The sequence below is a fragment of the Peromyscus maniculatus genome, chromosome 3 (assembly GCF_049852395.1).
Source record: "Peromyscus maniculatus bairdii isolate BWxNUB_F1_BW_parent chromosome 3, HU_Pman_BW_mat_3.1, whole genome shotgun sequence".
In the NCBI taxonomy this organism is placed as follows: domain Eukaryota; kingdom Metazoa; phylum Chordata; class Mammalia; order Rodentia; family Cricetidae; genus Peromyscus; species Peromyscus maniculatus.
In genome coordinates, this window is record NC_134854.1 from 149250563 (window position 1) to 149277225 (window position 26663).

At 47.1% G+C, this 26663-nt stretch overlaps 1 protein-coding gene across 1 annotated transcript; it reads left to right on the forward strand.

The window, feature by feature from the left end:
- The first annotated feature begins 2178 nt into the window (after positions 1–2178).
- Fgf6 (fibroblast growth factor 6) lies at positions 2179–14790 on the forward strand. Its single transcript, XM_006987875.4, has 3 exons — positions 2179–2609; positions 3720–3823; positions 12144–14790. Exons 1-3 carry the CDS (start codon positions 2264–2266, stop codon positions 12318–12320), a joined length of 627 nt encoding a protein of 208 aa, XP_006987937.1. The 5' UTR covers positions 2179–2263; the 3' UTR covers positions 12321–14790.
- The last annotated feature ends 11873 nt before the right edge of the window (positions 14791–26663 follow it).

Genomic DNA, 26663 nt, shown 5'->3' on the forward strand with positions numbered 1-26663 from the left:
GCATGTAAGTGTGGTGGCATCCAGGTCTTAACCTACACAGGACAGGATCTGGGATCAGCTGCCACCTACCATGCTGTGTTCCTTATCCTTACAGATATACCCCTTACAGTTCCTGTACTGGCACTCCACCAACAGATTAAGAACTGGATTGTAGGACAATGAAACTAGATGTTGAACTCAAGTTGTCTCCTCAGGTGGCCTTGGTTAACTTATTTCACTCTCATAGATATGAGTCCTTCTTATATATTTATAACCATGTGCAAGTATCCCCTCTGTTTATTTAGTGTAGCAGTGTGTGTGTGTGTGGTGTGTGCACTTCCACATGCGCCATGGTGCACATAGGTAGGTAAAAGGACAACTTGCAAGAGTCCTCTCCTTCTGCCATGTGGGACCCAGGGATCAGACCCAGGTCATGAGGTTTGGTTGTGAGCACTGTTTCATGCTTAGCTATCTCACCAGCACAGGATCCTTTCTATACCCTTTTAAATAAGTTTTTTTTAACCTCAGGTAATAGACATGTTCTACTTAAATGATACCTGAGAGGATAAAGTGGATGTAGGGTAACTATAGAAATGATTTTAGTAGTTTTTAACTGTAATATTAGCCTAGTGAATGTTAACTACCCGGGCTGGAGAGGCAGCTCGGCCGTTAGAAGCACTTAATGCTCTTGCAGAGAACTCAAGTTTGGTTCCCAGCACTCACGTTGGGTAGTCCGCAATCACCTGTAACTTCAGCTCTAGGGTATCCAGCACTCTTCTGGACTCCATGGGCACCCATACACACATGCATGTACTCATAGACACAGACACACACATGCACCTAATTTAAAATTTTTTAATCATTTTAAGTTGGCTGAAAATACAGAAATTTTCTGAGACATTTGGTAATTTTTTTTAAGACAGAAAAATCGTTTTGCAGCTAGGACTATAGCTCAGTTGATTGATTGCTTGTTTACATCCATGAATTCCTGAGTTCAATCCCCAGCACCATAGAAAACCAGGCTTGTTAGCACATTCCTGTAATACAAGTTCTGGGTATTCAGAAGTTCAAGGTCATCCTTGATTACACAATGAATGTGAGGCCACTTGGGATAGATGAGACTGTCAAACACACACACACACACACACACACACACACACACACACACACACAGACACACACACACACCCCAAAACATTTTGTCCTACTGAAAGAGTCCTTCAGTGTCTACTTGGTAGGAATAAGGAAAACATGATAGCCTCTGAAAATTTGGCTTCTATTTATAAGCAACGCTGTGAGAAGGCTTTGGACCTGTGCAGAATCTATAAGGCCGATTCTGCCACATTGTGTGAGGGGGGTTGGAGGGGGGGGGAGGGGGAGGTTCAGAGTTTGCAACTGATCCAAGAGGAATGGTAACAATTAGAGGCCAAGGGTGAGCTGAAGCGGGAGAATGGCATGACACCTCCTTCACCTCTGGGTGAAAGTCATGGCCACAACTGTGAGCAGGAAAAGGTGAGCCCCTCCCGGCCTCCACAGCGTTAGTTTTGCTGGCCAACCCCTCGCCTATATCCCCTGTCCTGGGAAACAGGCCCTCCTCAGCCATGGGCTCTTTCCATGAATAGGTCTTGAGAGTCACTTGTAGGCCAGCATCATCACCTGCCACCACGCCTTCCCCATCTTTCTTTACCCTTTGCCCTCTAAATAAGGAAGCCAGCGTGGTGGGGCCAAGGACTGCTGTCCAATTTGGGTCCTGGGTGGCCTCTGCTCCCTCTTCCCTGGGCCCCCAGCCAGCTCCACCCTCCCGCAGAGATGCTCCCTGCTAACTTCATTCCTGCCTCATAGTTGGAATGACAGTGCCTCTCAGAATCCCTGGGGAGTGGGGAGGGTGGTGGGGGTCTGGGGAGGCAGCCAGGCCCAGGAGCAGGTTAATGTTACAGCCCTGGGTAAGTGAGCTGGGCCGGCTGACGTCAGGGTGATGATGGGTGGAGGGGAGGGCCGGGTTGCTGAACTATAATGATAGGTCAAATCAAATAGGATCACCTCGGGACGGAGCCCCGCAAACTGGATAGGGTGCGTCTCCAAGCCATGGTCCCTACCAGCCGCAGCTCAGTCTGGGTCCCTCTACTCTCTACCCGAGTGCCCGAAGCAGGCTTTGGTTTCATGTCAGCAGCCTTCATCTGCCTTCCAAAAATAAGCCCCTGCCGCCATGCCGAGGGGAGAAAAACAAGAAGGGCGGTATTTTTAGGGCCATTAATTCTGACCACGTGCCTGAGAGGCAAGGTGGATGGCCCCGGGACAGAGGCTGTTCATCACTATGTTCCAGGGAGTAGGACGTGTTCAGGGCACGCTGCAGACTCTCGTCTTCTTAGGCGTCCTAGTGGGCATGGTGGTGCCCTCACCTGCCGGCGCCCGCGCCAACGGCACACTCCTGGACTCCAGAGGCTGGGGCACCCTCTTGTCCAGATCCCGAGCTGGGCTAGCTGGAGAGATTTCGGGTGTGAACTGGGAAAGTGGCTATTTGGTGGGCATCAAGCGGCAGCGGAGACTCTACTGCAACGTGGGCATCGGCTTCCACCTGCAGGTGCCCCCCGACGGCCGGATCAGTGGAACACACGAGGAGAACCCCTACAGTGAGTGTCGCTGGCAGACAGATGGGGTGCTTGCTGGCTTGGGCACAAGCAGAGTCAGAAGACGAAGGAGCCTTGTGCTGGTGGGTGGGGCTGCACTCTAAAGGGAACATGCTGGACAACGTTTAGATGGCGCCATCCCACCCTCCCCTACCCAGATAGAGGTGCAGGCCCAGGAGACCCAGACCTGGGCATCTTGGTGTTCTTAGCCATCATCCCAGGTAACTCCATCCTGGTGGTACTAATTACTCCAGTATTAGTGGTCCATCTCTGGACCCGGAGTCAGCCTGAAAAGCTATTACTGCATTGGTAAGGGAGATAAGTTATGATATTCCATCCCAGTTAGAGCCACACGTTTCTATACGGCTGTCCTCTTTGAAAGGGACGAGCAAGTGGTTTGAAAAGTGCCATTCTGAAGTACAGTCTTTTCACTGTGCTTCCTCTAATGTCAGGTGCCTGCCTGCATGGACAGTCTTCCAGCCAAGGCAAGGTTCGGGCTGTGGGGTCTCAAACAAGCCATCCGGCTCTGTGGAGCTGCAGGGTCTGTGAACTGAGTTGGAGGATGTAGAGCAGACATTAAACAGTGGTGATCAAAATTGATTGATTGGTGTGTGTGTGTGTGTGTGTGTGTGTGTGTGTGTGTGTGTGTGTGTGTATGTGTGTGTGTGTTGCTGAGGATTGAACACAGGGACCCAGGGCATACCATGCAAGCACTCTACCATTTTGAGCTATATTTCCAACCCCCATTCTTTTTCACCCAAGTCAATGACCTTTCAAATGACAGATTCACTGAAAGCCCAAATTCAAAGCTAATCTTGAATAGATGTTTGAATGTTCCTTGTGATCCCCAATTCCAATGTAAAACTTTTTCATGCAGAACTGAGTGTGCTGTAAGGTGTGACAGAGCTGAGTGTGCTACAGGATGTGATGGAACTGAGTGTGCTACAGGGTGTGACAGGATGTGGCTGGTGTAGCAAAGGGATGTTATAAGGTTAGAGAGATCAAGGACAGAAGTGATGGAGAGGCTGAGCCTCTAGAAGGGGGACAACTGGATGCCTCTGAAGGATCTTAGTCTCCTCTCTCGTTTCTATGTGCTCTCCATTTCTCTGTCAGGCCTGCTGGAGATTTCCACTGTAGAGCGGGGTGTGGTGAGTCTCTTCGGTGTGAAAAGCACCCTCTTCATCGCCATGAACAGTAAAGGAAGACTGTACACCACGGTGAGTTCCTCGGAGAGGGGAAGCTCCAGGCTGCAGGAAGCCTGCAGCTCACACCCCTGAAAACAGCACACAGACAACACTGAGAGCTGACTCTTTTTTTGAAAAGGAAGAAAAAAGGGCAGTGAAAGGAGCCCATGCTAGCCAGGCACCTTGGAGCTCATGCTTCCTCTATTTCACAGAGAAACACCTGCACAGGCCTGGGCTTCTCCCAGCCCCGCCTGCCAGGACCCTTGTCCTTAAAGAAGCCCCAGTTCAGAGAGCTCTTGGCTAGGGAAGAATGTGCATTCTGACATGAAGTTGTCATGCGGGCTCACAGTTGGGTCTGAGTGGCTGAACTCGAGAGGCCCAGAGAGGCAGGCCCGTGGGTCAGCCTGTGTGTGCTGCCCACATGACACACCCCTCCAGGAGACACTCTGCTGGGGTGCTGCAGGAGGTCTGCAGAAGGAGGCTAGCTCTTGTCTTCATTAGTGTCTTGAGAGACTTTAGCCTGAGTTTTGTGTCCTCTGGTCGCTGATACCAGGGTCTACAGAAGTATCCTCCTCTGTCATACCTTCCCAGCAGGCATTGAACCCCACCCCTCCCTCTGCACCACAGATCACTTTGGGAGGGCAAATGCTGAGAGATTTGGCCCTGTGGTGGAAGGACAACCATTAAATGTGTTTGTTAAAACCCTGGCTTTCTCTGACCCACTCACTTCCAGGGCTCTCAGCCTGAAACTTGGCCTATTCCAAAATATGTTAGGAAAACATTCTAGGGAGTTGATAAACCAAGAGGTCTTTGACAGAAATAAGGAAGCTGGATCTAGCTACATGGTAGAGCGCTTACCTAGTACATACCAGGCCCTGGGGTCAATCCCTGGCACCAAAAAAGATGAGGAGGAAGATGAGGAGGGGGAGCCAGTGGCTAAAGAGGAAGGGGCCTCGGATCCACTAGAGGAGTCCACAGGAGAGTGTAGGGCCCGCTCCTCCCGTCTCTTGGGGGGACAGAAGAAGGTTAAGAAGGGAAGAGCAGACCTGGGACAGGTACTGGGTTCCGGGGGAAATCTCCCAGCAAAGAAAGTCTGGAAAATACTCTAGTGAGCTGGTCAGAGCTTCTCGGCTTCCAAACCTTTCGAGCAAGTATCTCAAAGTTGCTTTATGGTGTGTGCTAAAATCGGTGCCTCTCCAGCAGAGTTTTGTGGACACCCAGGCGCACTCATCATTTTGGGAGCCTGTTAGATGGCGAGGTTTCCAGGACCTGCTTCAGAAACTCAGCAGCGCCGGGCTGGAGACTGGCAGTCTGTCTGGCTCAGGGTTCAGGTGTTTGTTTTGTCTTAGATTAGGTTTTTAGAGGTGCAGGCAGTTGTGGGTGCTGCCAGGCTCTATGGCATATGGAAAACAAGGAAGCATGTCCGACCTGCCTGGTGTGAAGTTAGGCCCGGGGGCAGCAGGAGGAGAAGACTGGGCCTAGATGGAATTCTCAGATGCCGGATGTACCACTCTCTGGGACAGTGGCAGGGCAGGAAGCAGCCTGTGACCACCTGAGGCTTTGGTAGAAGAGGCACCCCTTCTAGGGAGTGAGTCCTCCTAAAAGCTCCTCCTCCTCAGCCCCCATGGCACCCAGAATCCCACCAGCCAGGAGATCCGGGACAGCTGGGTCTAGGACTCCGGGTGGGCATTTTGGCAGGCAAATCTGCCAGAAGCCCAAATTCTAGAAACACTTCTGTCACTGTAATTAACACATTTTTTTCCCTCAGTTAGAAAATAATTCAGTTTATGGCAAGGGAGAGGGTCATAAAAAAGGGTAAATGCATCCACTTTCTGCTCGAAATCTCTGGTTCTAAGAGAAGCGGAGAACTTGGAGCATAAATTGTGGCTACCAGAGAAAATGCTCCCCAAGGGTAGACCCTCCCAGGGCAGCAAATTTCTCTGAAGCCTGAGACACCCAGACTCCTCAGGTTCTAAAGGTGTCTGGAGTGCTTGCTCGCTAAATAGCCATTGCTAGGGAGAAAGGGGACCTCTCTGAGAGAAACTCTCCTGTTTCCATACCCAGCAACCTGGAAGCATGTGCTCTTGGTGGGAGATTCTCCCTAGACCCCAGCTAGAGATCGGAGCTGGCTGGACAGCAGTGCCCCAGCTAGAGCACCTGATGCTTTATGTGTGGCTGGGGACCAGATGCTGCTGAACATCCATCCATCCATCATCCCCCCCCCCCGCCCCCTCCCCCCTCCTAAGCAGCAGTTATCACAGTCTAAAAAAACAATTGCCAACTGATCCCAGGAGCCAGGAAGACTCCTGCTGGGTGGTGATTTCATTCACACTATTTCCCTTTAAGCCCCCCTGAGCTGCCTCCTCCCTCAAGTAGATCAGCTGCTGTAACCTCTAAATGGCATTTCTCATGGTGGGGGGAGGGGGCAGAGGAGGAGGAAGAGGCAGCCACCATGTGGTGGGAGAATAGGGGTAAAGAACAGCTACCTAGAAGTGGTCTTCCTCCCTTCAGATGAAGGGGTATGGAGCATAAGGCCTGTTAGGCTCTCTCTAGAGATGGCATAAGCAGCCCCTGTACTGAGCACATAGATTATCTGGGATCCTGTGGAGTGGTTATAAACATTGTCCCACAGTGCCCTGGAGAAGCATTTGGTCTTTAGCCTCCCTTTGCAGGTAGAGACACAAGATGTCCACAGTCTCTGGCTCTGTCCCCTCAACCAGTGGCAGCTGTGTGCAGAACCGTCTCTAGTCTCCACAGATAATGCATAGAAAGCTTGCAGGAGATGCTCATTTGACTGGACAGACTGGGACTAGTGTTCCAATTGCTGCCCAGTCCTCCTCTCTAGCTGCTGGACTCACTTCGGCCAAAGTCACTGAGTTTCTCTCAGCCTGGATTTTTGCCATCTTGGATGTATACTGGAGCAGAATACGAGTGAACCCCAACATTCTCACTCCCCTTAGAATCCAGAAAGTCATCAAGGATCTCCTCCTGAAGGTGGTTCTGTGGCTCTCCATTGAGAAAAATGTGTTGCACTTTGAAGAGGTTATACCACGTTCACATACTTCTCATCAATACGATCACAGTGACATGCAAACCTCCCATCTCCTCATATGTCCAGGAGTAATAGGGACACATGTCCAGAGCACATCCAGGATGAAGATTATTAAAGACAGAAATGGCTTAGCTCTGCATAAAGACAAGAGGATGGGTGTGGTAGCACCGCTCCCCGCTCCCCGCAACTTTTGGGACCATTTTTTACCAGAAATATTTCACCCCAAACACCCAGGGATGCTTCACTTTGCACAGCACTTCTGCACTGGGGGAGTTAAAGGTTATTTCTTTTTAAATGGATTTGGCTGTGCTTAGGCCTAAATGGAATTCAAGACATTGTCACGCTGGTGCTTCAGAGTGGCAGGCCCAGGGAATGTGATCTGGTGGAATTATTTTCATTTGTTCAAGTCATAATATATGGTAGCTACTTTTACTAACACGGTGTTTGCTTGGCGGGGGGCCTTTCTCACCAAGCCAAAGAACCAGTGTTCCTGAGCCATGGGAACCCAAAGCTCAGGGGTGGGGCACGAAGTACCACCACAGTCCCGTGGAAAACGCCGTCAGCCTGGGGCCTGGAGAGGCATCAGTGGGTTCAGGGAGCTGTATTGTGGTGCTGTTATGTCACAAGCCCCTAAGCCACCTGAATGTCCTGCAGGGTGGGGAGCTGGCAGAAGCAGGGGCAGGCAGGAGGCTCCTAAAGAGTATGAGCTCTCAGCTCCCACTTCAGGTTTGTAAGGAGTTCTGGGAAGGCCAGGGGTAGAAGATCGGTTGGAGAGAAAGGCCAGAATGGAAGCAAAAGCAGTCAGCCTGAAACGAAACAAACAAGTGGGGGCATCGGGACAGATTCGGATCATCAAAATCTGATGGGCACCGCTGAGATGTGGCTGCGGTGTGGCTGCGGTGTGGCTGGGAGCTGGTCTAGAGCACAGAGCCTCGGGTTCCGTTTCCAGCACTGTCCCTGTCAAAAATATCTACTGAGCAGAAAGCAAAGTGAAGTGTGGCCTCTATTGATACCCTCAGGGTGTTGGTTCCAGGAGACCCATGGAGCCCCAAATCTCTAGGTGCAGAAGTACCTCATAAAAATGCTGTAATATTTCCATATGACTTGAGTGCATCCTTCTAGACATTTTGACTCATCATTTGATTACTTTTAACACTTAAATACAACCCAAAGGCTACATAGATAGATATTGTACTGGTTTTTTAGGGAACAATTTATTAGGGAATAAAAAAATTCTATGCATGTCCAATACAGATGCAATCTTTTCCCAAATATTTTTGATCCATGTTCAGTTGGCTCTAGGGTTACAGAACCCACAGATATACACGGTCATCTGCATATGCACTTACAGTGATGCAGATGTTTCAAAAATGGTGGTTCTTAGCCAGACTCATTCTAGACAATAGGATGTGGGCAATGCCCATAGTCCTCAATCCAATGGCTCAGCTCCTCTCCCTTCCTCTGCTCTGCTCTCCACCCTAAGACCTGATTTCCTCTCACCAGTTTGCTAACAACACACAAAAACCTCTCCTTTAACCACTATCCAGATCAGAAATAAATTCTCCTGGAAACTGGCTGGGCGAGTTCCTCTCCGGAGACACCCAAAGTTAGAACAGAGGGAAAGTAGGTGGGTGGAGGGGGCCGCATCACCATGAGAGACCACTACTTCTGATCAAAACTGCTCCCCCCCACTTCCTGGCCCATTTTGTACCCTGTACTCCTCTGCCATTTTAAATAAATTACTTATGTGGGTAGATAGCACATGAAAATGATTTAAGAAGGAAGAAAAAGCACAAAAGATTCCCACAGAACTTAAATTATTTCATCCCTACCATTGTCTTCAGGCCTCTGAGTTCCTCCTGAGACACCACCTGTGTGACCAGTTCCTTGTGGACCATTCCATGAATAACCTGTTTGTGCATGCGTGTGCATACTGGTAGCTTTAAAAAGCCACATTACAGAAGTTCAAGGTTTTTTAAATTGTATGTGTGTGAATGTTTTGCCTGCATCCATGTCTGTCTGTGTACTACCTGTGTGCTTGGTACCCTCAGAGGCCAAAAGAGGGTGTTATTACAGACAGTTGTGAGCTACCATGTGGGTGCTGGGAATTGCACCCAGATCCTCTGTAGAACATGGGTTCAAACTATGCATCTTCACTTTGTAATATGTTTCTGGGACAGCCCAGTGTCACTGTGCAAAAGGTTTTCTTTTTGTGGCTTAAAGCACCCTATAGTGTAGCTCGATCATAGCTGAGACAACTGCTCCCCTCTTAGTAGAGACTGGCTGTTTGGGATTCTTGCTATTAAAAAGGTGTTGTGCCAACTTTTGTACACATGTGGGAATTGAAGGCCAAGATCTGTTCCTAGAAACAGAATTGCTGATCATCAATTATCTCCATTTTCAAAAATAATTCAGTAGATACTGTGAATTGCTCTATATGGAAGTAATAACACTACACACCAAAGAACACTGAGAATCCCTAGTCTCTGGGCCTTACCAGTTACAGTATCAAATGTCTTTCTCCCTGCAATCTGACCACTGATCCCTGGGATACTTGTCTGGGGATAGGAGTTGGAGTCTACTGGGAAAGAAGCACACATCCACAGGGCTCAGGTGCTGTTTAGTGCTGTTGGAGACACCTGCCCCAGGGCCCTGGAGTAGGATGGCAGGTTCTCTACCACCCCATTGTAGCAACATGAAGAGAGACCTATGTGTCTCCACTGCTGGTGAGGCTGGATGTACAGACTTCTGAAGCATTTAGATAATTATTCTTTTATCAACAAAATCTCAGGAGTCCGATATCTGGGTAAAAACCTGATTGATCAGAGAAGCAGTTACCTCTGCTCTCTCTCCTTCCTTGATCCAAAAAGGGCTGAGACACTTTCTAAGCCTCTCCCTACTACTTCCTGTGTCTCTCTATGTGTCCTGGGTCCTCCAAAACCTCTATGGCTAATTCTGGTCAGCTGGCAGCTAGCTCCACCCTCTGATTCAAGGTATACTTTATTGGCAGTCTCAGGAGTGTCAGAGTGCAACCAAAATATCCCACAACATTTCCCCTTTTTGTCTAAATAAAAAGAAAAGGTTTTAACTCTAATACAGTAAAACTATATACAATAAGGAATTATCAGGTAAGAATTACATTCACAATTTCCAGTCCGTTTGCATTTGGCAAATTCAGAGAAAATGCTCCATTATCTATTCTATCTTGATGAATCCAAAGTTTTGTACCTAATTCACTTTCTACCCTAACTTGTGTTACCATCCTAAAAATATCTTTTTAGAGCTCAAAACATTTTTTAGATAAACAACTTAAGCCTTATGTTTTTCGACTTTATAACTTTACATCTCTTATGTAAGTTTCTTTTTTTAATTAGATAACAAGGAAAACTGTAAAACTATAACTATCTAGTATTCAACCCCATCATACACTGGAGAAGGGTAAAATATTACCTGAGTAAACAGGAAATGCAGGGCAAACAACTTCCAAAACTATAGAAATGACAAAGAGAGCTGGCTGCCTAGACAGTCACCCTAGACTAGGTTCCTCTGCAATGTTGGGCATCCATCTTCAGCCTAAAGGTCTAGAAAATCTGATAGACTTTTTTGTGAAGCAGAAATTTTGAAGGATTGTTCTACCTTGTCCTGGCAAAGTTTGGCAGTTGCTTTCTTTTATGTCCTGCTTGTCCAATGTGGACAGCATTCTGTCATCAGTCAAGTCAAAAGTAGTTTCTTTGTCCAGTGGTTAACTTTGCCATAAATGAAAGCAAACTCCATATGGAGGGTCTTTGAAGACCATCATCCTTTTTTGAAGTAAATTAGTGCTGTCAGGAACAGATGTGTCTCACTGTCATAAAAAGCTTTATGCTATTAAAACATTTTAAATGTCACATTCTGTAGATCTCTGAAGTGTTTGAAGACTATATATATATATATATATATATATATATATATATATGATTGAACTTGAAAACACACCTAACATGACTACGTTTGATTGTTATAGATGACTAACTACTACCCTGGATTTCTTAATTTTCCTAGTTTTCAAAGACTAGAACTGCCAGATGAAGCATTTATCTAAGTATTCTGCTATCAATAAAAACTTGGGAGTCAGATATCCGGGTAAAAAACTGATTGATCAGAAAAATGGTGGAGAAGCAACCAGTGATCTCCGTTCTCTCTCCTTCCTTGATCCAAAAAGGGCTGAGACACTTTCTAAGCCTCTCCCTACTACTTCCTGTATCTGTCTGTATGTCCTGGGTCCTCCAAAACCTCTATGGCTAATTCTGGTCAGCTAGCAGCTAGTTCCACCCTCTGATTCAAGGTAAACTTTATTGGCAGTCTCAGGAGTATCAGAGTGAGATCAAAATATCCTACAACAGACTTCTTTCAGAAATCCAAGGGCACCTCTCGTGCCAGGGAGAAGTCATAGAGCCATACTAGAACTGTGGTTCCTAGTATGCTTGTATATACACGCATGCCTATGCCCCCATGATAGCCAGAGGGAGACACAAAGCAGCTTCCTCTATAGCTCTCTGCCTAATTCCCTTGGGAACCAGGTTCTGTTTCTCTGTAAAAGTGAGTGGCTTTTATCTCAGATGCCATGTGACCCCAGAGAATAGTGTAGACTATGAAGCTCCACTCACTTTTTGGGCTCAAAGTCAAAACTGAGAATGAGCCTTTTTTCTTTAAGGGACTGCAGACTTTGGACAGAAGAACTATGGGTGGAAGAGACAATACTGGAAAGGACTCAAGAGCTCATTTGTCTCTCTGCTCCTCCACCCACTACCCCAGCAGCTCCCTGGCATCACACCATTTGCATGAAGGAGAACTGAGGCTCTGAGTGGAGGAGACTGTCCAAGCTCACACTATCGGGAAATAGAAAGGGGAGAGGGGAGCCCTGGGCCTCCGTCCTGCTCTCACGATAGGGTTAACATGGCTCAGTGTCACCCTCCCTGCTCTCTGCTCTGCATAGAACACATTCTCACCTGAAAACTGGGTAGAATGCACCCCTACCTGGAAGTCTGGAGGTCTGCTCCAAGCTCCCACAGGCTCGGAATATCATCCCTCTGTGTTCCTGGCCTTGGCTTCCTCCTGGTGTAGGAGGGCAAATGAGAGGAACTGTAAGTGCCTCCATTTTACCCTCTGATGTTTCTCCCCTCTGCAGTGTAAACCCCGTGGCAGTGTCTTTACAAAGGGAAGGGATGGAACACAGAGGAAGGGCCTCCTCTGCGTGGCTCAGCTGGTGTTTTGGCACTTCTTAATTATCACTGGGTCTCTGCTGTCTGTTCATCTTCACAGCCCAGCTTCCAAGAGGAATGCAAGTTCAGAGAAACCCTCCTCCCAAACAATTACAACGCTTACGAGTCAGACCTGTACAGAGGGACCTACATTGCACTGAGCAAATATGGCCGGGTAAAGCGGGGCAGCAAGGTGTCCCCAATCATGACTGTCACTCACTTCCTCCCCAGGATATAAGGACCCATGGATGAAGGCTCACAAAGTGACAGCTGCATCTTTTCTGTTGGAATTTTCCACAAGAGAACAATTATGCTCGTATCCTGTGACTTCTGAGTCTGGCTTATCTTGTGCCTCAAGAGACTGGAGTTGGTTTCCTTGGCCACTGGACTGCATGGCATGTAACCCACATGACTGAAGGGTTGCACTTGACATCTCAGAATGCCAGTGGATCATGCACTTTGACCTCACCTAAGGAGAGACAGTACAGATGACACTTGTGACATGTGGTCCCATGCATAAGGAAAGGCTGAGATGGGAGTGTGCCTGTGTCCATGCATACCCATACGTCTTTAATAGATCCTCAAGCAAAGGCATTTCAAAATTTTCTTTCTCCTGACATTGTCACTGCAAGAACCTGCCTACCAGAGCATCACTTGTCAAGTCAGCAGGATTGAGGTGTGCCTCATTCTGCCTTGTTCTGATCATCCATCCATCCTGAGACATTAACTGCACCAGTTGTTTGAGTGACAGCGAGCGGCTGTCTTTTATGTGTAGGGAGGAAGTGAGGGTGTAACAACCAATTGCAAACTAGAAAAAAAAAATAACCTGGCACCCTGAACTCCATGCCCACTGGGCTCCTGAGAACACTATGATGCACTGTTAAGGAAGCTGGGAGAGAAGGGGGTCCCCTCCTTGGAAAAAAGTGATAGAACAGTGTCTGTGGCCATTGGGAGATCTGTGGAGGCAGAGGGACTGGATGTTCTGTAGAGAGCCGTTCTGCCTGAGGTCTTTGAGCTGTGTGTGGCTCTAAGAACAGGCCAACACCAGGCTGCCTGCCCATAGCGTTTCCTCACTTTGAACCAGGTCTTATTTTAACCTCGGATGACAAGGATCCTAATAATGGCAACCTCCCTGGCAAGGGAGGGCAGTGTGCAAATTAGGGCATGAAGGAAGTCCAGAGGCTTTGGACTCGCCATGGTGATCCCTCTCCAACTATGTCCAGGAAGCTTGCCCAAGTTCTCACCCGATACCCTCACTTCCTCCTCACTTGTCCTAATCTTACATACACAATGCCACCTGGATGCTGTAGAATGGGTATTGTGACCTCCATCATGTGCCCCTCTTCCTCACTACAGTAGGAGAGGCATGATAGTCCCAGGATTCAGGCAGCCAAGCTGAAATGCCTCCTTGCTCAGCAGTGCCTTCATGCCTCTTGTCCTTTCAGAGTATTTTAAACCAAGGTTCCCCAAGGGACTATAAATGTGGTCTGCCTAGAGCCTGCAGATTCCTGAACTCTTGGAATGTTCCTAAATCTGATACCAGAGAGAGCCATATCAGTGCACAAATATTTTCAGCATATGTTACAAAATGACCTGACACCCTCTGCTACTCTTGGGAGCCCTGACCTGCAAGACAATCCCTCATCTGTTGCAAATACCTCTGTCTTCAACATACCTCTCTATTCGCAGATCCACCCCTCTATAGACAGATCTGGACTCAGGGATTCTGAGCTGAAGATGGGGGTTGGCAATGCAAAAGAGAGACTCCATTCTGGCTTCCTCCTTTGCCCTGAAAGTGTCGGGTTGGACATATGATAAGTGAGGAGGAAAGGCCAGAGCAAGGTGAGATAAATTAACAGATGGTAGGAGTTCAGCCACACGGACATCCCCAAGCTTTGGATGGGAACTAGAAAGAACCGAGTCTTGGATCAGGTGTAAGAGGGAGAGAAATCAGTCCATCTTAAATGCTGGGATGTTGGAGTGCAAGTCAGCTGGGAAGGAGAAAGCCACACTCCTTTAAGACATCTTTGCCAGTGCCACCAACCTCATTACAGGGTTTGTCAGAAATGGGGTCACTTGGAATTTCAAGTGTGTTCATTCCTGATGGAACTATAAGGCCAGGATGGCTGGGGCTGTGGTCTACGAGAGGGATAGGAGAAAATGTTTTAAGCCTCAAGACAATCAACCACCAGCCTCCCTTCCTCCTTGCCTCCCTTCCTGTCTTCCCTTCTAGACCTTTAAGCCTACATGCCTTAAGCCAACGTACTCTGGAAAGATTGCTAGATCTTCCCCGCTTCTTTATTGAGGCTCATGAAGCTGCTCAAATCCTAAGAAGGAGTTTTATCAATTGCCCACTTCCACCTTCCATGGTTGGGGTAAGAAGGAGGGGATACAGGACCCTGGGGTGGAGCAGGCCCGGTGTTCAGCTAGCTGCCTGGGAGCCATACTGGCATGAGGATTTCCTATGATTGGCATCAGTCATGAGAAGCTGGGGTCTCTAGCTGGCCCTAGGATTTTGCTTTATTAGTTTAATACATGGCTGATAATGTCAACTTTTTCTCATGTAAAGAAATTCTCTTAGGAGGTTTCTCTTTGACCTGAATTGACTGAATTCACCCAAGTTCAACCCAATCACAGGCAAGTTAAGGAGCAAAAAGAACACAATCCGTGGAAGGTGCTGCCGATCCCTTCTCTCCTGCTACTGTGCACAGTGTACAGGGTGGAGTGTTATTCCTACTTGGTCACCTGCCTTCTTTGAAGCTGTTGTTTGTAATCCTCTCACCAATGCGCATCTAGAAACTGATGGGGGCAGGGCTGGAGAGACAGTGGTTAAGAGCTCTTGTTGCTCTTCCAGAGGACCTGGGTTCAGTTCCCACAAGATGGCCACAGCCATTTTTAACTCTCTAACATGCAACACCCTGTCTCCCTTGGCTCCAAGGGCACTGCACAAACATGTAGGCAAAACATTTCAGTGTCCCACAGCCTTGTACCACCTCTTTGCTTCCTACTTCCGATACATTTTTTAACCTCCCCTTGGAAGACAGTAGGCGATCTAATAATGAATACCCTGCCATCACCCTTTCAGATTTCTGCTCTGTCACATCCCACAGTTCCTCCAGCAGACCAACTTCTCTTCACACATAGCTCCAAGCCCTTGGTCACAACCAAGGTTATGGTTTAAGAAGAATGGGTGTTTTTTTTCTTGCCATCTGAATCAATACAACCTATCTTCTTTTTCAGACATGTAAGTTTGTCTCTAAATCAACAGCCCAGGCCTGAACTCCAATCCTGTCCCCAGCCCTAGCCTGTGAAGTTTGGCATATTCTTCTCATGTGGTCTCCAGCCCCTTCTCCTGCCCTACGACCACAGATTCTCCAGGTTAGCACTCCATGTGAGTTTTTGAGGAAGGACGGACATTGAAGGGTCCATGACGCCCCTTGCCTTTGTCACTACAGCTGTGGTTGCCCTGGGCAAACACAGTTACCATATGCGGTTGCTGGCCCTAAGTCTCCAGCATAGCATCTCTGCTGAGATTCCCTTCTGGCCTTTTTTTTTTTTTGTATAGAACTAAGCCAGAAAGCTCTTCAACTTTCTACCCTTACGTTTTCCCTTAAGAAAAACTCCAAGCCACTTGTCACAGAACAGGTGACAAGCCCTCCTCATAGTGACTTCTATGAGTTAATCCTACCTTCCCTCTCCACAATGAACCACACACCCATGTCACTTCCCTGAAAAAGCACCAAAGATAGAAATGTTGGGACAAGGCTAGAACCAACAGGAATACTCCCGGCTGTGTTTACATCGGGGTGAATGGAGCCTCTTCACGGAGCAGAAGGAGAGTGGCTACCCCCAACCAGACCCTGACTCTAGGGCAGCATGCAGATAGCCCACATGGAGCCATGTTTGTATACCTCATGAACTACTGAAAGCCCAGCCTCAGACACGGTTCTCTTTGTTTCATTGTTAGGGACCTGGGGCTGGGTCCTGGTGCAGACCTGTCCTCAAGCTTGAGGGCAGGGGGTAGGGAATCCAGAAGCTGTTCAATCATGTGCGTGTGAAATGTGATGCTTCTATTTTTTTAATATGTATGTGCTATGCACAAACCATAACATGTTCCAACAAGAAGTTAACAAGGTCTTTTTATACGTTTCTCTAAACTGTTTGACTCGCCCCTCCTATTAAAACTGACAACCAATCTCTCAGTTTGTAATGGATTTTTATCTCAATTATCTACCCCTATCTGGGAGCTAGGATGCGGAGGTGGGGTGGACACAGGTTTCTGGTGTTGTCGATGATGAAGGCAGGAAGAACTTGTGGGGAGCCCATTGGCCCTATTACAAATGGTACATTTGTCCAAGGAAAGTTCAAGACCAAATACAGATGGGGACTATAGCCCCCTTCCTCTCTGCCTTCTTCTAAGTTAGAACATTTTTCTGTATTGTAATCCTCTCATTCATTTACCCACCCTAGAACTACTTAACGAGTGTCTCATCCTGGTTTGAAGGATGCATGAGAAAACTGTTCTCTCACCCATTCCCTCATAGATGTGAGTCTAAAACCTTGTGTGGAGGTGGATTAATAGTTGAGAGAACTTTCTGCTCTTCCAACAGCCCTGGCTTCAGTTCCCATTACCCACAGCTCACAAGTGTTTTCAACTCCAATTTCAGGGGATCTAATGCCTTCTCCTGGCCCCAGGGGCATTGCATGCACGTGGTGCTCTGACATGCATGCAGGCAAAATGCTCATACACATAAAACAAAAATAAATACAGCTTTAAGAAAAAAAAAAAAACTCACCTGGAAGGGTGGGAGGAGTTGGGGAGAAGAGATGGAGGAAGAAATGATGTAATCCGTCTCTTTTCCCCAACTCTTCCCATTGCCCCCACCAAGTGATTTTTTTTAAGTATTGCAAAAAATAAAAATAATTTGGATGAGTACAAAGCCCACCACTCAAGAGCATATTACCTTGTAGATGCCAAGCCCACTCTATTGACTCTGGTGAGACCCAAAGGGGGTCCAGGAGTCCGTATTTCTTATACGTGCCTAGGGTGCCTAGGCAGCTCTGACACTGACATTTATTGTCTAGCAGGAGGAGTGGACCTGCAGAACATTTGCACAAGGGGAGTCACTGTCGGACTTTTCATAGTAAATTAAGCAAAGATGATAAAGACCAAGGAATGTAAGCCCCTCCCCTCACACGTGCCCGCCTCCCACCATCAGGCCCATCACCTCCTTTGCATGTTCTTACTCCCGCCATCCCCTCCCCACATGCTTCTTACTGTGCTCATCACCTGGGGAGAAGAATACATGCTTTCGTTTGAGCAGGGCTGGGTTCTGCATACATCTAGACACTCTTGGAAGAACAGCGTGGTACTTGGCATGTTTTTGTATTTATTCATGCAATTCATATTTCTAGCCCACTATGTTCCAGAAATCATACTGGACCCTTAGAATATCATTTTGACAAATTCTACATGGGCTTATAGACTAGCAAGGAAGGTAGATGTGAAACAATTCCAGCAAACAGTAATGAGGGTGTGGAAGAAGAAATTCCCATGTCCTGTGGAGCTTAGAAAAAGGCCTTACCTCAGATAACTGGATAAGAGAACCAATCCTTGAGAAAGATGAGCTCTTAAGGGTGTGAGACTGAGGGCAGAGGAGCAGCTGGGGGCTGGAAGGCAGGAGAAAGGGAATGTTCTGGGAGAAGAATACGAGAGATGCTTGAAGGTAGGGCTATTAGGGAAATGGAAGAGAACACTGCACCTTCCTTGATCAAAATGTGGCCATTGTTGCAGGTACAAAATGAGAAGAGATCTTGGGGCAGTGTTGGTGGGACTCAAGATGGGTGGTGAGAAACTGTGCCATAGAGTTTTTGTGTGACACCATCATACATCATCTTTCTGAGACTTCCTTCTTCAGACCTGTAACCTCCTTGCCATGGTAAGTAAATTTACAGCTCTCAGAATAAAAATAAAATTGTATCATATATTGAGGTGGATTAACTGAGAATGTCCCCCACAAACTCAAATATTTGAATACTTAATCTTCAGTTGATGGAGCTTTTGGGGTAGGCTTAGGAGATGTGACCTTGCTGGTGGAAGTATGTCACTGAGGGTCAGCTTGAAATAACTTGGGAAGCAAAAATAATTTGGAGGCTTCCAATTGAAGTGTTCCAGGTCACAGGAGATGCTGTCTTGATAGAGTAGTGATGGAGGGATTGAGAGACATCTTACCCACCATCTCAACCACAGCCTGACCCCAGGATGCTGCTTACAGGTTGAATCTAAGCCTCAAGAGCCAGCCTCCACCACTGACTGAGAAGAACCCTGAACGGTTCAGATTCCTTTTCTGACCATTCATCTTTCTTATACGGGTCAAGGAGGAAGCCAGTTTGCCACTTCCATGACAGTGTGTGTGCCTACTTTTGAGACTCTCAGAGCAAACACGTGTTGACATGAACACAGGCAAAAGGGCCCTTCTGTCTAACCCGAAAAACAGATACCCACAGAATAACAACTGTCCTGCCTTTCCTTATGTCTTAGGAAAAAGAGCCGTGGTGCCGAGGAAGAATCGCACAGCAGAGATTCAATTGTTCTGTTGTTGTGACAACAATCCCCCAGGGATATTCTGTACTCTGTCCATACTCAGTCAAAATATCTGTCCTGTATTCTCTAGTTTTACCCCCACCCCTATCCTTACACCCATCCCTGGAGACAAGCAGAGTCTCATCGCCCAGACTGGCCTCAAGTTAAGATCCTCTACCTCAGACTCTGGAGTCCTGGAATGCTGAGTGTACACCGCCATGTCCAGCTTCTCCTCCACTCCCATGCAGTCAGAAATGCTGAGAACGCGACTCCAAGACATGCAAAACTCTCCATTGCCAATGGGGTTTTAACAGGTATTTCAACACAAAACTTTTGACACACCCCTATCCCCCACCCCACAAAGAACTCAATGCAGTTTAGAAAAACAAATATCATACAACCAAAATATGGAGGTGGATAGAAGAGGTGGTAAAGGGTCATGACTATATATGGGAGACTTGAACTGAAGAGGACCCGAGGATTCTCAGGGCTGGCCAAGGGACTGGATTTATTGTCCATATCAATGATTGATAATTAGTTATCTCATTAAAATCACAACATCCCTTTCCTCACGTTTTGGTGGAACACTCTCTCTCCCATGGATCCTGCAAACATCCCGAGTCAAGGCTACTCCTGGTCCCCAGGTCACAGACGCTGCCTCTTTCCCTGACAGTGCATTGAATGCTGGTGTTAGCTTAAGCTGCAACCACAGAATCGCACAGATGGCATCTGAGACAACAGACTGATTTTCTTGCTGTTCCAGAGGCTGGAGTCCAAGATCAAGGCCGAACAGCATTGGTATTTAGTGGGTCCTCTCCGACTGGCATGTCTTCTTTGTGTCTGCCCACAGCTTTTCCTCTGTGTGTGAGGAGAGGGCCTTTAGTCCGTGTCTGTTCCTCTCCTTGCAAGCCCACAGTCCTGTCAGACCAAGACCCTAACATATGGCTTTGTTTAAATTTAATGTTCTCCTTAATGATCCCATCTCCAAATACAGTCGCACAGGAAATTAGAGCTTCAGTCTATGAATTGGTGGGTTAAGGAGAGCAGTCTACTGCAGAGCCTCGCCGCCACCTGGCAAAGTCTGACCTCATATCTGATGTCATTTTCACAACATTCCAGGAAGGAGTCTACAGTTGGCACATTGGTCAGACTCTGAGAGGATCTGCTGTCAACATATATAGCCCCAAACTGGGGATCCTCTTCTTATGGATAAGTAAGATAGGCAGTTACATGGAAAGCAGGGATTTTAACACCTAGAGGACTTTTGAGTGTCTAAAGACTATTCTGGTTATCACAAACAATTATGGGTAGTACTGGTATCCAGGGGGAAATGACTAGGGATACTATTAACACACTTCATCTGCTGAATAGCCCCAAATAGCAATGGGGCCAAGGTTGAGAAGCCCTTGCTGAGGTGTGATACCCATGTGATTTGGTATGAACTTCTCTATAGAAGACCCTCTCGCCAAAACCCAGACTGGAAAGAAACATTCTAAGTGCTAGTGTGTCCATGTTAGCATGGAAATTCCCATCCTAAGCAAGGGTAAGCATTATCACAGTCTGTCTAGACTGGAGGGTTTGTAGGTTGGCCCTGAGGAAAGGGATGTAGGGGAGATGGAGCAGCGTGAGAGGTCAGGGTCATGGGCAAGGGAAGTGGACACTCACTTTCTTTTGGTGCTCACCATCACTTTTTGTTTTACCATATTTGGATCAGGCCTCCACCTCTAATCCTCCTCCCACACCATCTTCCATCATAGGCCAGCAAGACTTTGTTTATGAACTTTAGTCAACTAGAACATATCTCTTCCTACATAACCTTTTCATTTTTAAAAGACTGCTTATTTTCATTTCCTTTTTAAATGTTTTATTTATGTGTATGGGTGTTTTCCCCACATGTATGTCTGTGTACCATGTGCATCTCTGGTGCCCTTGAACACCAGAAGATGGCATTGGAGCCCCTGGTACTGGAGTTACAGACAGCTGTGAGCCTCCAAGCTTCCTCTGGAAGAGCAGCCAGTACTCTTAATCACTGAACCATCTCTCCTGCCACTCCCTCCCCCAGCCTACTCCTCTACACACAACATTTTCCTGATTTTGAAATTAAAACATATTCTTGGTCAAAAATTTAGAAAGCCAAAAAAAGGGGGGGGAGTTCCAGTATTATGGTTTGTATTAAATGTCCCCCAAAGGCACCTCTCCTAAAGGCTTGCTCTCTAGCCTGTGGCAGCTTTAGGAGGTAGTGACATCTTTAAGAGATGGGACCTGGGCTGGAAATGTGACTTCATGGTAGAGCACTTGCCTAGCGTGCACAAAGGCCTGGGTTCTTTCTCTAGAATAAAAAGATAGTGTTTTGTTGTTGTTTGTTTTTCGAGACAGGGTTTCTCTGTGTAGCCTTGGCTGTCCTGGAACTTGCTTTGTAGACCAGGCTGGCCTTGAACTCACTGAGACCCACCTGCCTCTGCCTCCCAAGTGCCAGGATTAAAGGCTCCCACCATCAACCACAACAACTACTCAGCCCAGATGGGGGGTCTTAAAGGAACAAACATTCAGGATCGAGGAGTGTGCCTCTGGAGGGGATGTTGTGTTCTGTCCTCTTCTCTGTTTCCTAGTCACCACCAAGGGAGCAGACCACAGTCCACATGCTTCTGCCATAGTGTGTGATGGACTGGAACCCCTGCCAAAGTATACATTTCTTATTTTGAGTTGATTTATCTCAGGCAATTTGTCACCAAGCCAGAAAGCTGGTTAAAACCCCAGACATTAAGGAATAATTTTCACTCATACTCTCCCTTCCATTGCTGCTCAGATGTCGGTTTCCTTCAGCCTCCCATATACAAAGCAAATTTAGCACATGGACAAGCACAGCTGAAGGGTGCCACTGCAGAGCGATTTTATTTCTGTCTCACGTAGCTCTTTTTAAATTTGTTCAGCGAGGTTAGTGTCCCTGGATGCAAAACTAGGCAGCCTGGAGGATGATCTGTCCCCTCGTGGCGATCTGCAAAGCTGTGGAATCTTCTCAAGCTGCAGAAATGCAGAGGCAAGTCAGAGACAATAAATTCTGGGAACAGAGCGAGGTGCGCATTGGTCTTCATTTCCAGTAAGACTCCTTTCCCAGCTGCGAGGAGGAAGGGAGGCTGTGGCCGCTTCTCTCTCCACCCTAGTCTTCTCCTCAGGACCAGCCGGTACTGGCCAGGAGGAAGACAGGTGAGAGGGAGGCTCTCACCTCAGCAGGCCTGTTGGAAGTGAGCTCATGCTTGCTGCATTTCAGAAATGCCGAAACCCTACTCTCTCATTAGAAATGGCTTTGGGTTGCTCAGAGGCCCCGCCTCTGAAGATCCCTTGCTTAGCACATCCAGGACTCAGTGGCATCATCATCTGTGGGGGTCTTTTCCTTCCATCTGCCTCCTTAGAAAGCCAGCCATCCACTGCTAATTTTCTCTGCACTCTACGCTACTTCCCTAGGCAGTGGTATTGGATGGGGGGGGGGGGGGGGGCATCACCCTTTCACTGACGAGTGTCCCAAGCTAGGTTCCTGGTAAATATGCAGACACTCCTCCCACAACAAAGCCCACGAATGTGTATAGCGGGGGCAGTAACAGCCTACACTTCACTCTGAACTCCAAGACAGCAGTGGTGTTCCCCTGCCCCCCCCCACCTCCCCCACCACCTTGGGATCTCACAGGTAGGGGTCTCAGAGCAGTCCACTGTATCCATCCACCTGAGGCTGGAGCGGGTGAGGGGATGGGGGTGCATATCAAGCTTCCCATCAGGCTCCACTGAAATCTCTTTCAGCTCCTTAGGGGATTCCGGGTCCTCCTAACATCCTAAAACAGTTCCTTCTAAGACATCGCCTTTCAAACTTCTTCTTCTCTGACTCTCACAATAGGTAAATCCTGTGGACTCTTGAATGTAGATCCATACGGCCACTGCACACTGTTCTGTGTCCTTCCCTAGCCTTCTCTGTGAAGCCATGCTCCGTACAATTCTAGGTTTAAAACCTTTTAAACTTGTGGATAGCAACTGGGAAGAATGAAGGTATAAGAAAGGGAGCCGAATTAGGGGGAATTGTAGAAAAGAGTTCATTGTTTTTAACCGTCCTTGGAGATATAATGTGTGCTTTCCGTAAGCATACCAACTGGCTTGTGAGTTTCTTGGTTGGTTGATAAAATCTTATTTGAGGAACTAAAAATGTGAACCTTTTATAAGGTATAACAAGCTGTCCATCAGAAAATGCTAGCTTCCCCCATGCTTTCCAAACATTTTAAAAACTCCACAAACTTCCCCCAAATTGTGTTTTCCCAAAGCCTTCTTTCTGTCCTCCTCACATGCTTCACAGTACTGCTTGTCTTTCTGAGTAAACACGTTTCAGTTGTTCAAACCTTACTTCCTTTGCCCAGTCAGGGCAATTCATCTCCAGAGCTGTTAGTTCCGCCCCCTTGTGGTTGTCTCCTAACTAATACTCATCACTAGAGCCTGCGGACTTGTGAGCAGGGACTGGGATGCTGAGTTTAGGAATAAACAGATCAGCCCTTCCTTGCCCAGAAAGATCGCAGTGATGCTTCAGGTGAGAATCCACTGGAACTTGCTGGAGAGAAGGTGGCTCACTGTGAAGAGAGAGCAACAAGACTTGCAGAGGGAGGGCACTGAGCTGGGAGGGAAAGGAACCTTCTAGACTGCAGGAGCCCAGCCTGTGCTCCAGACCCAGTGCAGCTCAGGCCTACAGCATGACAGTGTAGACCTAAGGAGTGGGCAGCAGGAGACGGAGACGTGGGGGTGCCGTTCTAGAGATACCTGGTCCTGGGTAAGCTATGCAAGCCTCAGTTTCCTCTTTCACAAAAGTGGGGATGATAATAGTGTCTGCCTCATAAGTCCATGTGAAGATTAACTGTTGAGAACTCTGCACTTTACTTGGCCTTATAATGAGTAAAGGTAGCCATTGGTGGCAAGTGGCACAGGGTATGTCTGAGAAAGGTAGATAAAATAGGTGTTCCAATAAAACGTTCGCTGCTAATGAAGTATAACGACATTTATTTTAGCCGGGCGGTGGTGGCGCACGCCTTTAATCCCAGCACTCGGGAGGCAGAGCCAGGCAGATCTCTGTGAGTTCGAGGCCAGCATGGGCTACCAAGTGAGTCCAGTCCCAGGAAAGGCGCAAAGCTACACAGAGAAACCCTGTCTCGAAACAAACAAACAAACAAACAAACAAACAAACAAACAAACAAAAAAAGAGAACATTTATTTTAAAAATAAGCCATTGGTATTGTCCTAGTTAGCTTAAACTAAAAACTTAAAAATTCTAGCTTGACACAGCCTAGAATTCTCTGAGAGAAAAACGTCCACTGAGGAACTATCTTGCTCAAATCAGTCTGTGAGTATGTCAATGGGGATTTGCCTTAGATACTGAGTTTGATGCAGGAGGACCCAGCCCATGGTGGGAAGCCCCATTCCCTAGGTGGTCCTGGGCTGTATAGAAAAGCTATCGAAGTCTGAGCTTGTGGATGCACAAGGCAGCATCATTCCACAGTCTCTGCCTCAAGCTCCTGCTTAAATTCTGCCCAGCTTCTCTCAGTGATGGGCTGTGACCTGCAAGTGTGAGTCGAATAAACCCTTTCTTCCCCCCCTAAGTTGCTTTTGGTTGGAGTGTTTTTTTAATCACAGCAACAGAAATCAAACTAGCACAGGCATAGATATGACTTTATCATACGCTGATGATGAGAGCTAATTTGCATACTAATGAGATGGCTGTACTTGTCTGTCTCGCTCAGTCCAACCCCAAAGCACTGATACATGCTGAGGGCTGACAGTAAAAAATTACAGGTCTATTTTCCATAATTAAACATTTACATTTCTATGAAGTAGAAAGCTGTATGTACTGAAAAAAGCAGTCTATAATATACAGCTATCTGTAATCTAAGCCAGGGGGTTCAGGTAGCATTCACTGGCATTCATAGTGCAAAATACGTATCGTATGTGTTCTGATAGCAAGGCTGCAGTGAAGCTTCATGATTCACCATAGGTAAACATTGCCAGACACACTTCAGATTCATTGTGTTTAATTGTGAACTATCTTTTTAGCTAGTGTGTGTTGAGATACAATTTCCTGTTGCTAAATTTTTCAGAACTCCCATTCAGTTATGTGACTCTATGATGGGTCATGAGATGAGTTTTAGGAAACCCTGTCTTGGGGAATGGATAACAGATGTGGATGAATGTACAGAGAAGTGTGAGTTGAAGACAGAGTTTGAAGACCAACCTAAGGAGCCCCAAATCACCTTTTAGATAGTGGTGAGCTGCTGTGGGTATTTTCCACCAAGCAACATGACCTGAAGAGAACCCTGTGAACAGGAAAAAAGACCAGAAAGTGCTAATTCATTTAGTAAATATTTATCTTTCCTCCTACTCATTTAAAATCATGGCAGAGTGCTTATAAAGAAAGAAGAAAGAGGGGGGGCAGCAAGAGCGTGTGTCCTGGAAACCTCTGTTCTGACAAAGTAGACACACCCATTGCTCCACCTCACTGTAAAGTAGACACATCCATTGCTCCACCTCACACTACAACACGATTACACATCATGGGAGGCTGTCAGGTAGACGGATCTCACATGCGCTCCCTGGGTGTCATGTCTCCAGTATGGCTTGGATCCTACCCAACTGCCTTGCAGAATCAGTAGGTGCATCTGATGAGACCACATGCTATAAAAAGGTTTCCAGAAGCTTCAGTCACTGTGGGAGCAAGAATGAGAGTGGGTTCATGGTGTGACGATCTAAACTCGCCTCACAGGGTACTCGTCTGGCTGGCTCAGCCCATTCAACACAGCAAGATAGAATGCTTCTGCCTCCTTTCATTGCTCCAAAGCAAAGAAATCCAAATGAAGTCAGGGAGAGGAGATCGCTCTGTGAGTGCTGGGTGCTGGCAGACAGGTTACACCAAGAGTTCTCAAAGGAGCCCTCAGGCACTTTGGGGAAGGTGTTTGGTTGTCATGGTGACTGGGGACAGTGATGGTCAGTGACAGACACTGAAAACAACTGTGTCTTTGTAGGATAGTCCAGTCCCCATGGCGAAGAATTACTCTGCTCAGCCTTCAGAATGTCACATGGCTGAAATACCTGCTTATGAATCTGAGCCAGAGTCAGCCTGCCTCACAGGAGGCACAATCAAGTCACAGTGCACTGAATTTTCTAACTAGAGTATGAATGGAGGAGAAAATGATAGTTTGTCTTACTTGAAACTCTTGAGTTGTTTACTACTTTGGAAAATTTTTATTAATATAACCACAGCATCACATTCACAGAGGTGCTCTCTCTTACACACACACACACACACACACACACACACACACACACACACACACACTTTTACTAAACCTTATTTCAAATGTCAGAAAATGTAGATAATTTTCAGCAGAAATTTTCTTGCTCCTCCTAACTCCAGATGCATCCATTGTTACTCCATGTGGCATCTGAGAAAGCCACAGTCTTCTTTTCCCTGTTGGTTGGGACAGAGCCTTCTCCTGTGGCCCTTGCTGTCCTGGAACTCCAAGCCTTGAGGCCCCAGTCTCTAGACTGGAATTATAGGCGTGTGCCAGCACACACAGCTTCTAATGCCTGTAATGTAGCTGTGTCCAAGTGTTTAAGACATCAGACTCCAGAGTGTGTTAAATGACTTGCTTCTTCTTTCTTCTGCAGTTGAAGCTTTTCAAAAATGATATGTATAGGTGCACTGTATCAAACAAAGGTTTTATTGCACACAGTAAAGTGGCATTAGGAATTTTTTGTTATTAAAAGTGCTGTTGGAGTGGCAGCAGAGAGGGGTGATGAATTAGCTCTTGTCACTAGAGAAGACAGAGACCCATCACCAAGTGATTCACCACCCTTCCTGGGCTGACCCTGATGCTGTCTTGTAAGGTTTTGTCTCAGCAGATAACTGTGTCTGGTCTGGATTTAGCAGAGACTGGTGCCCAAAGTAAGGACTCGGAGAATGTACCAACAGTGATGATA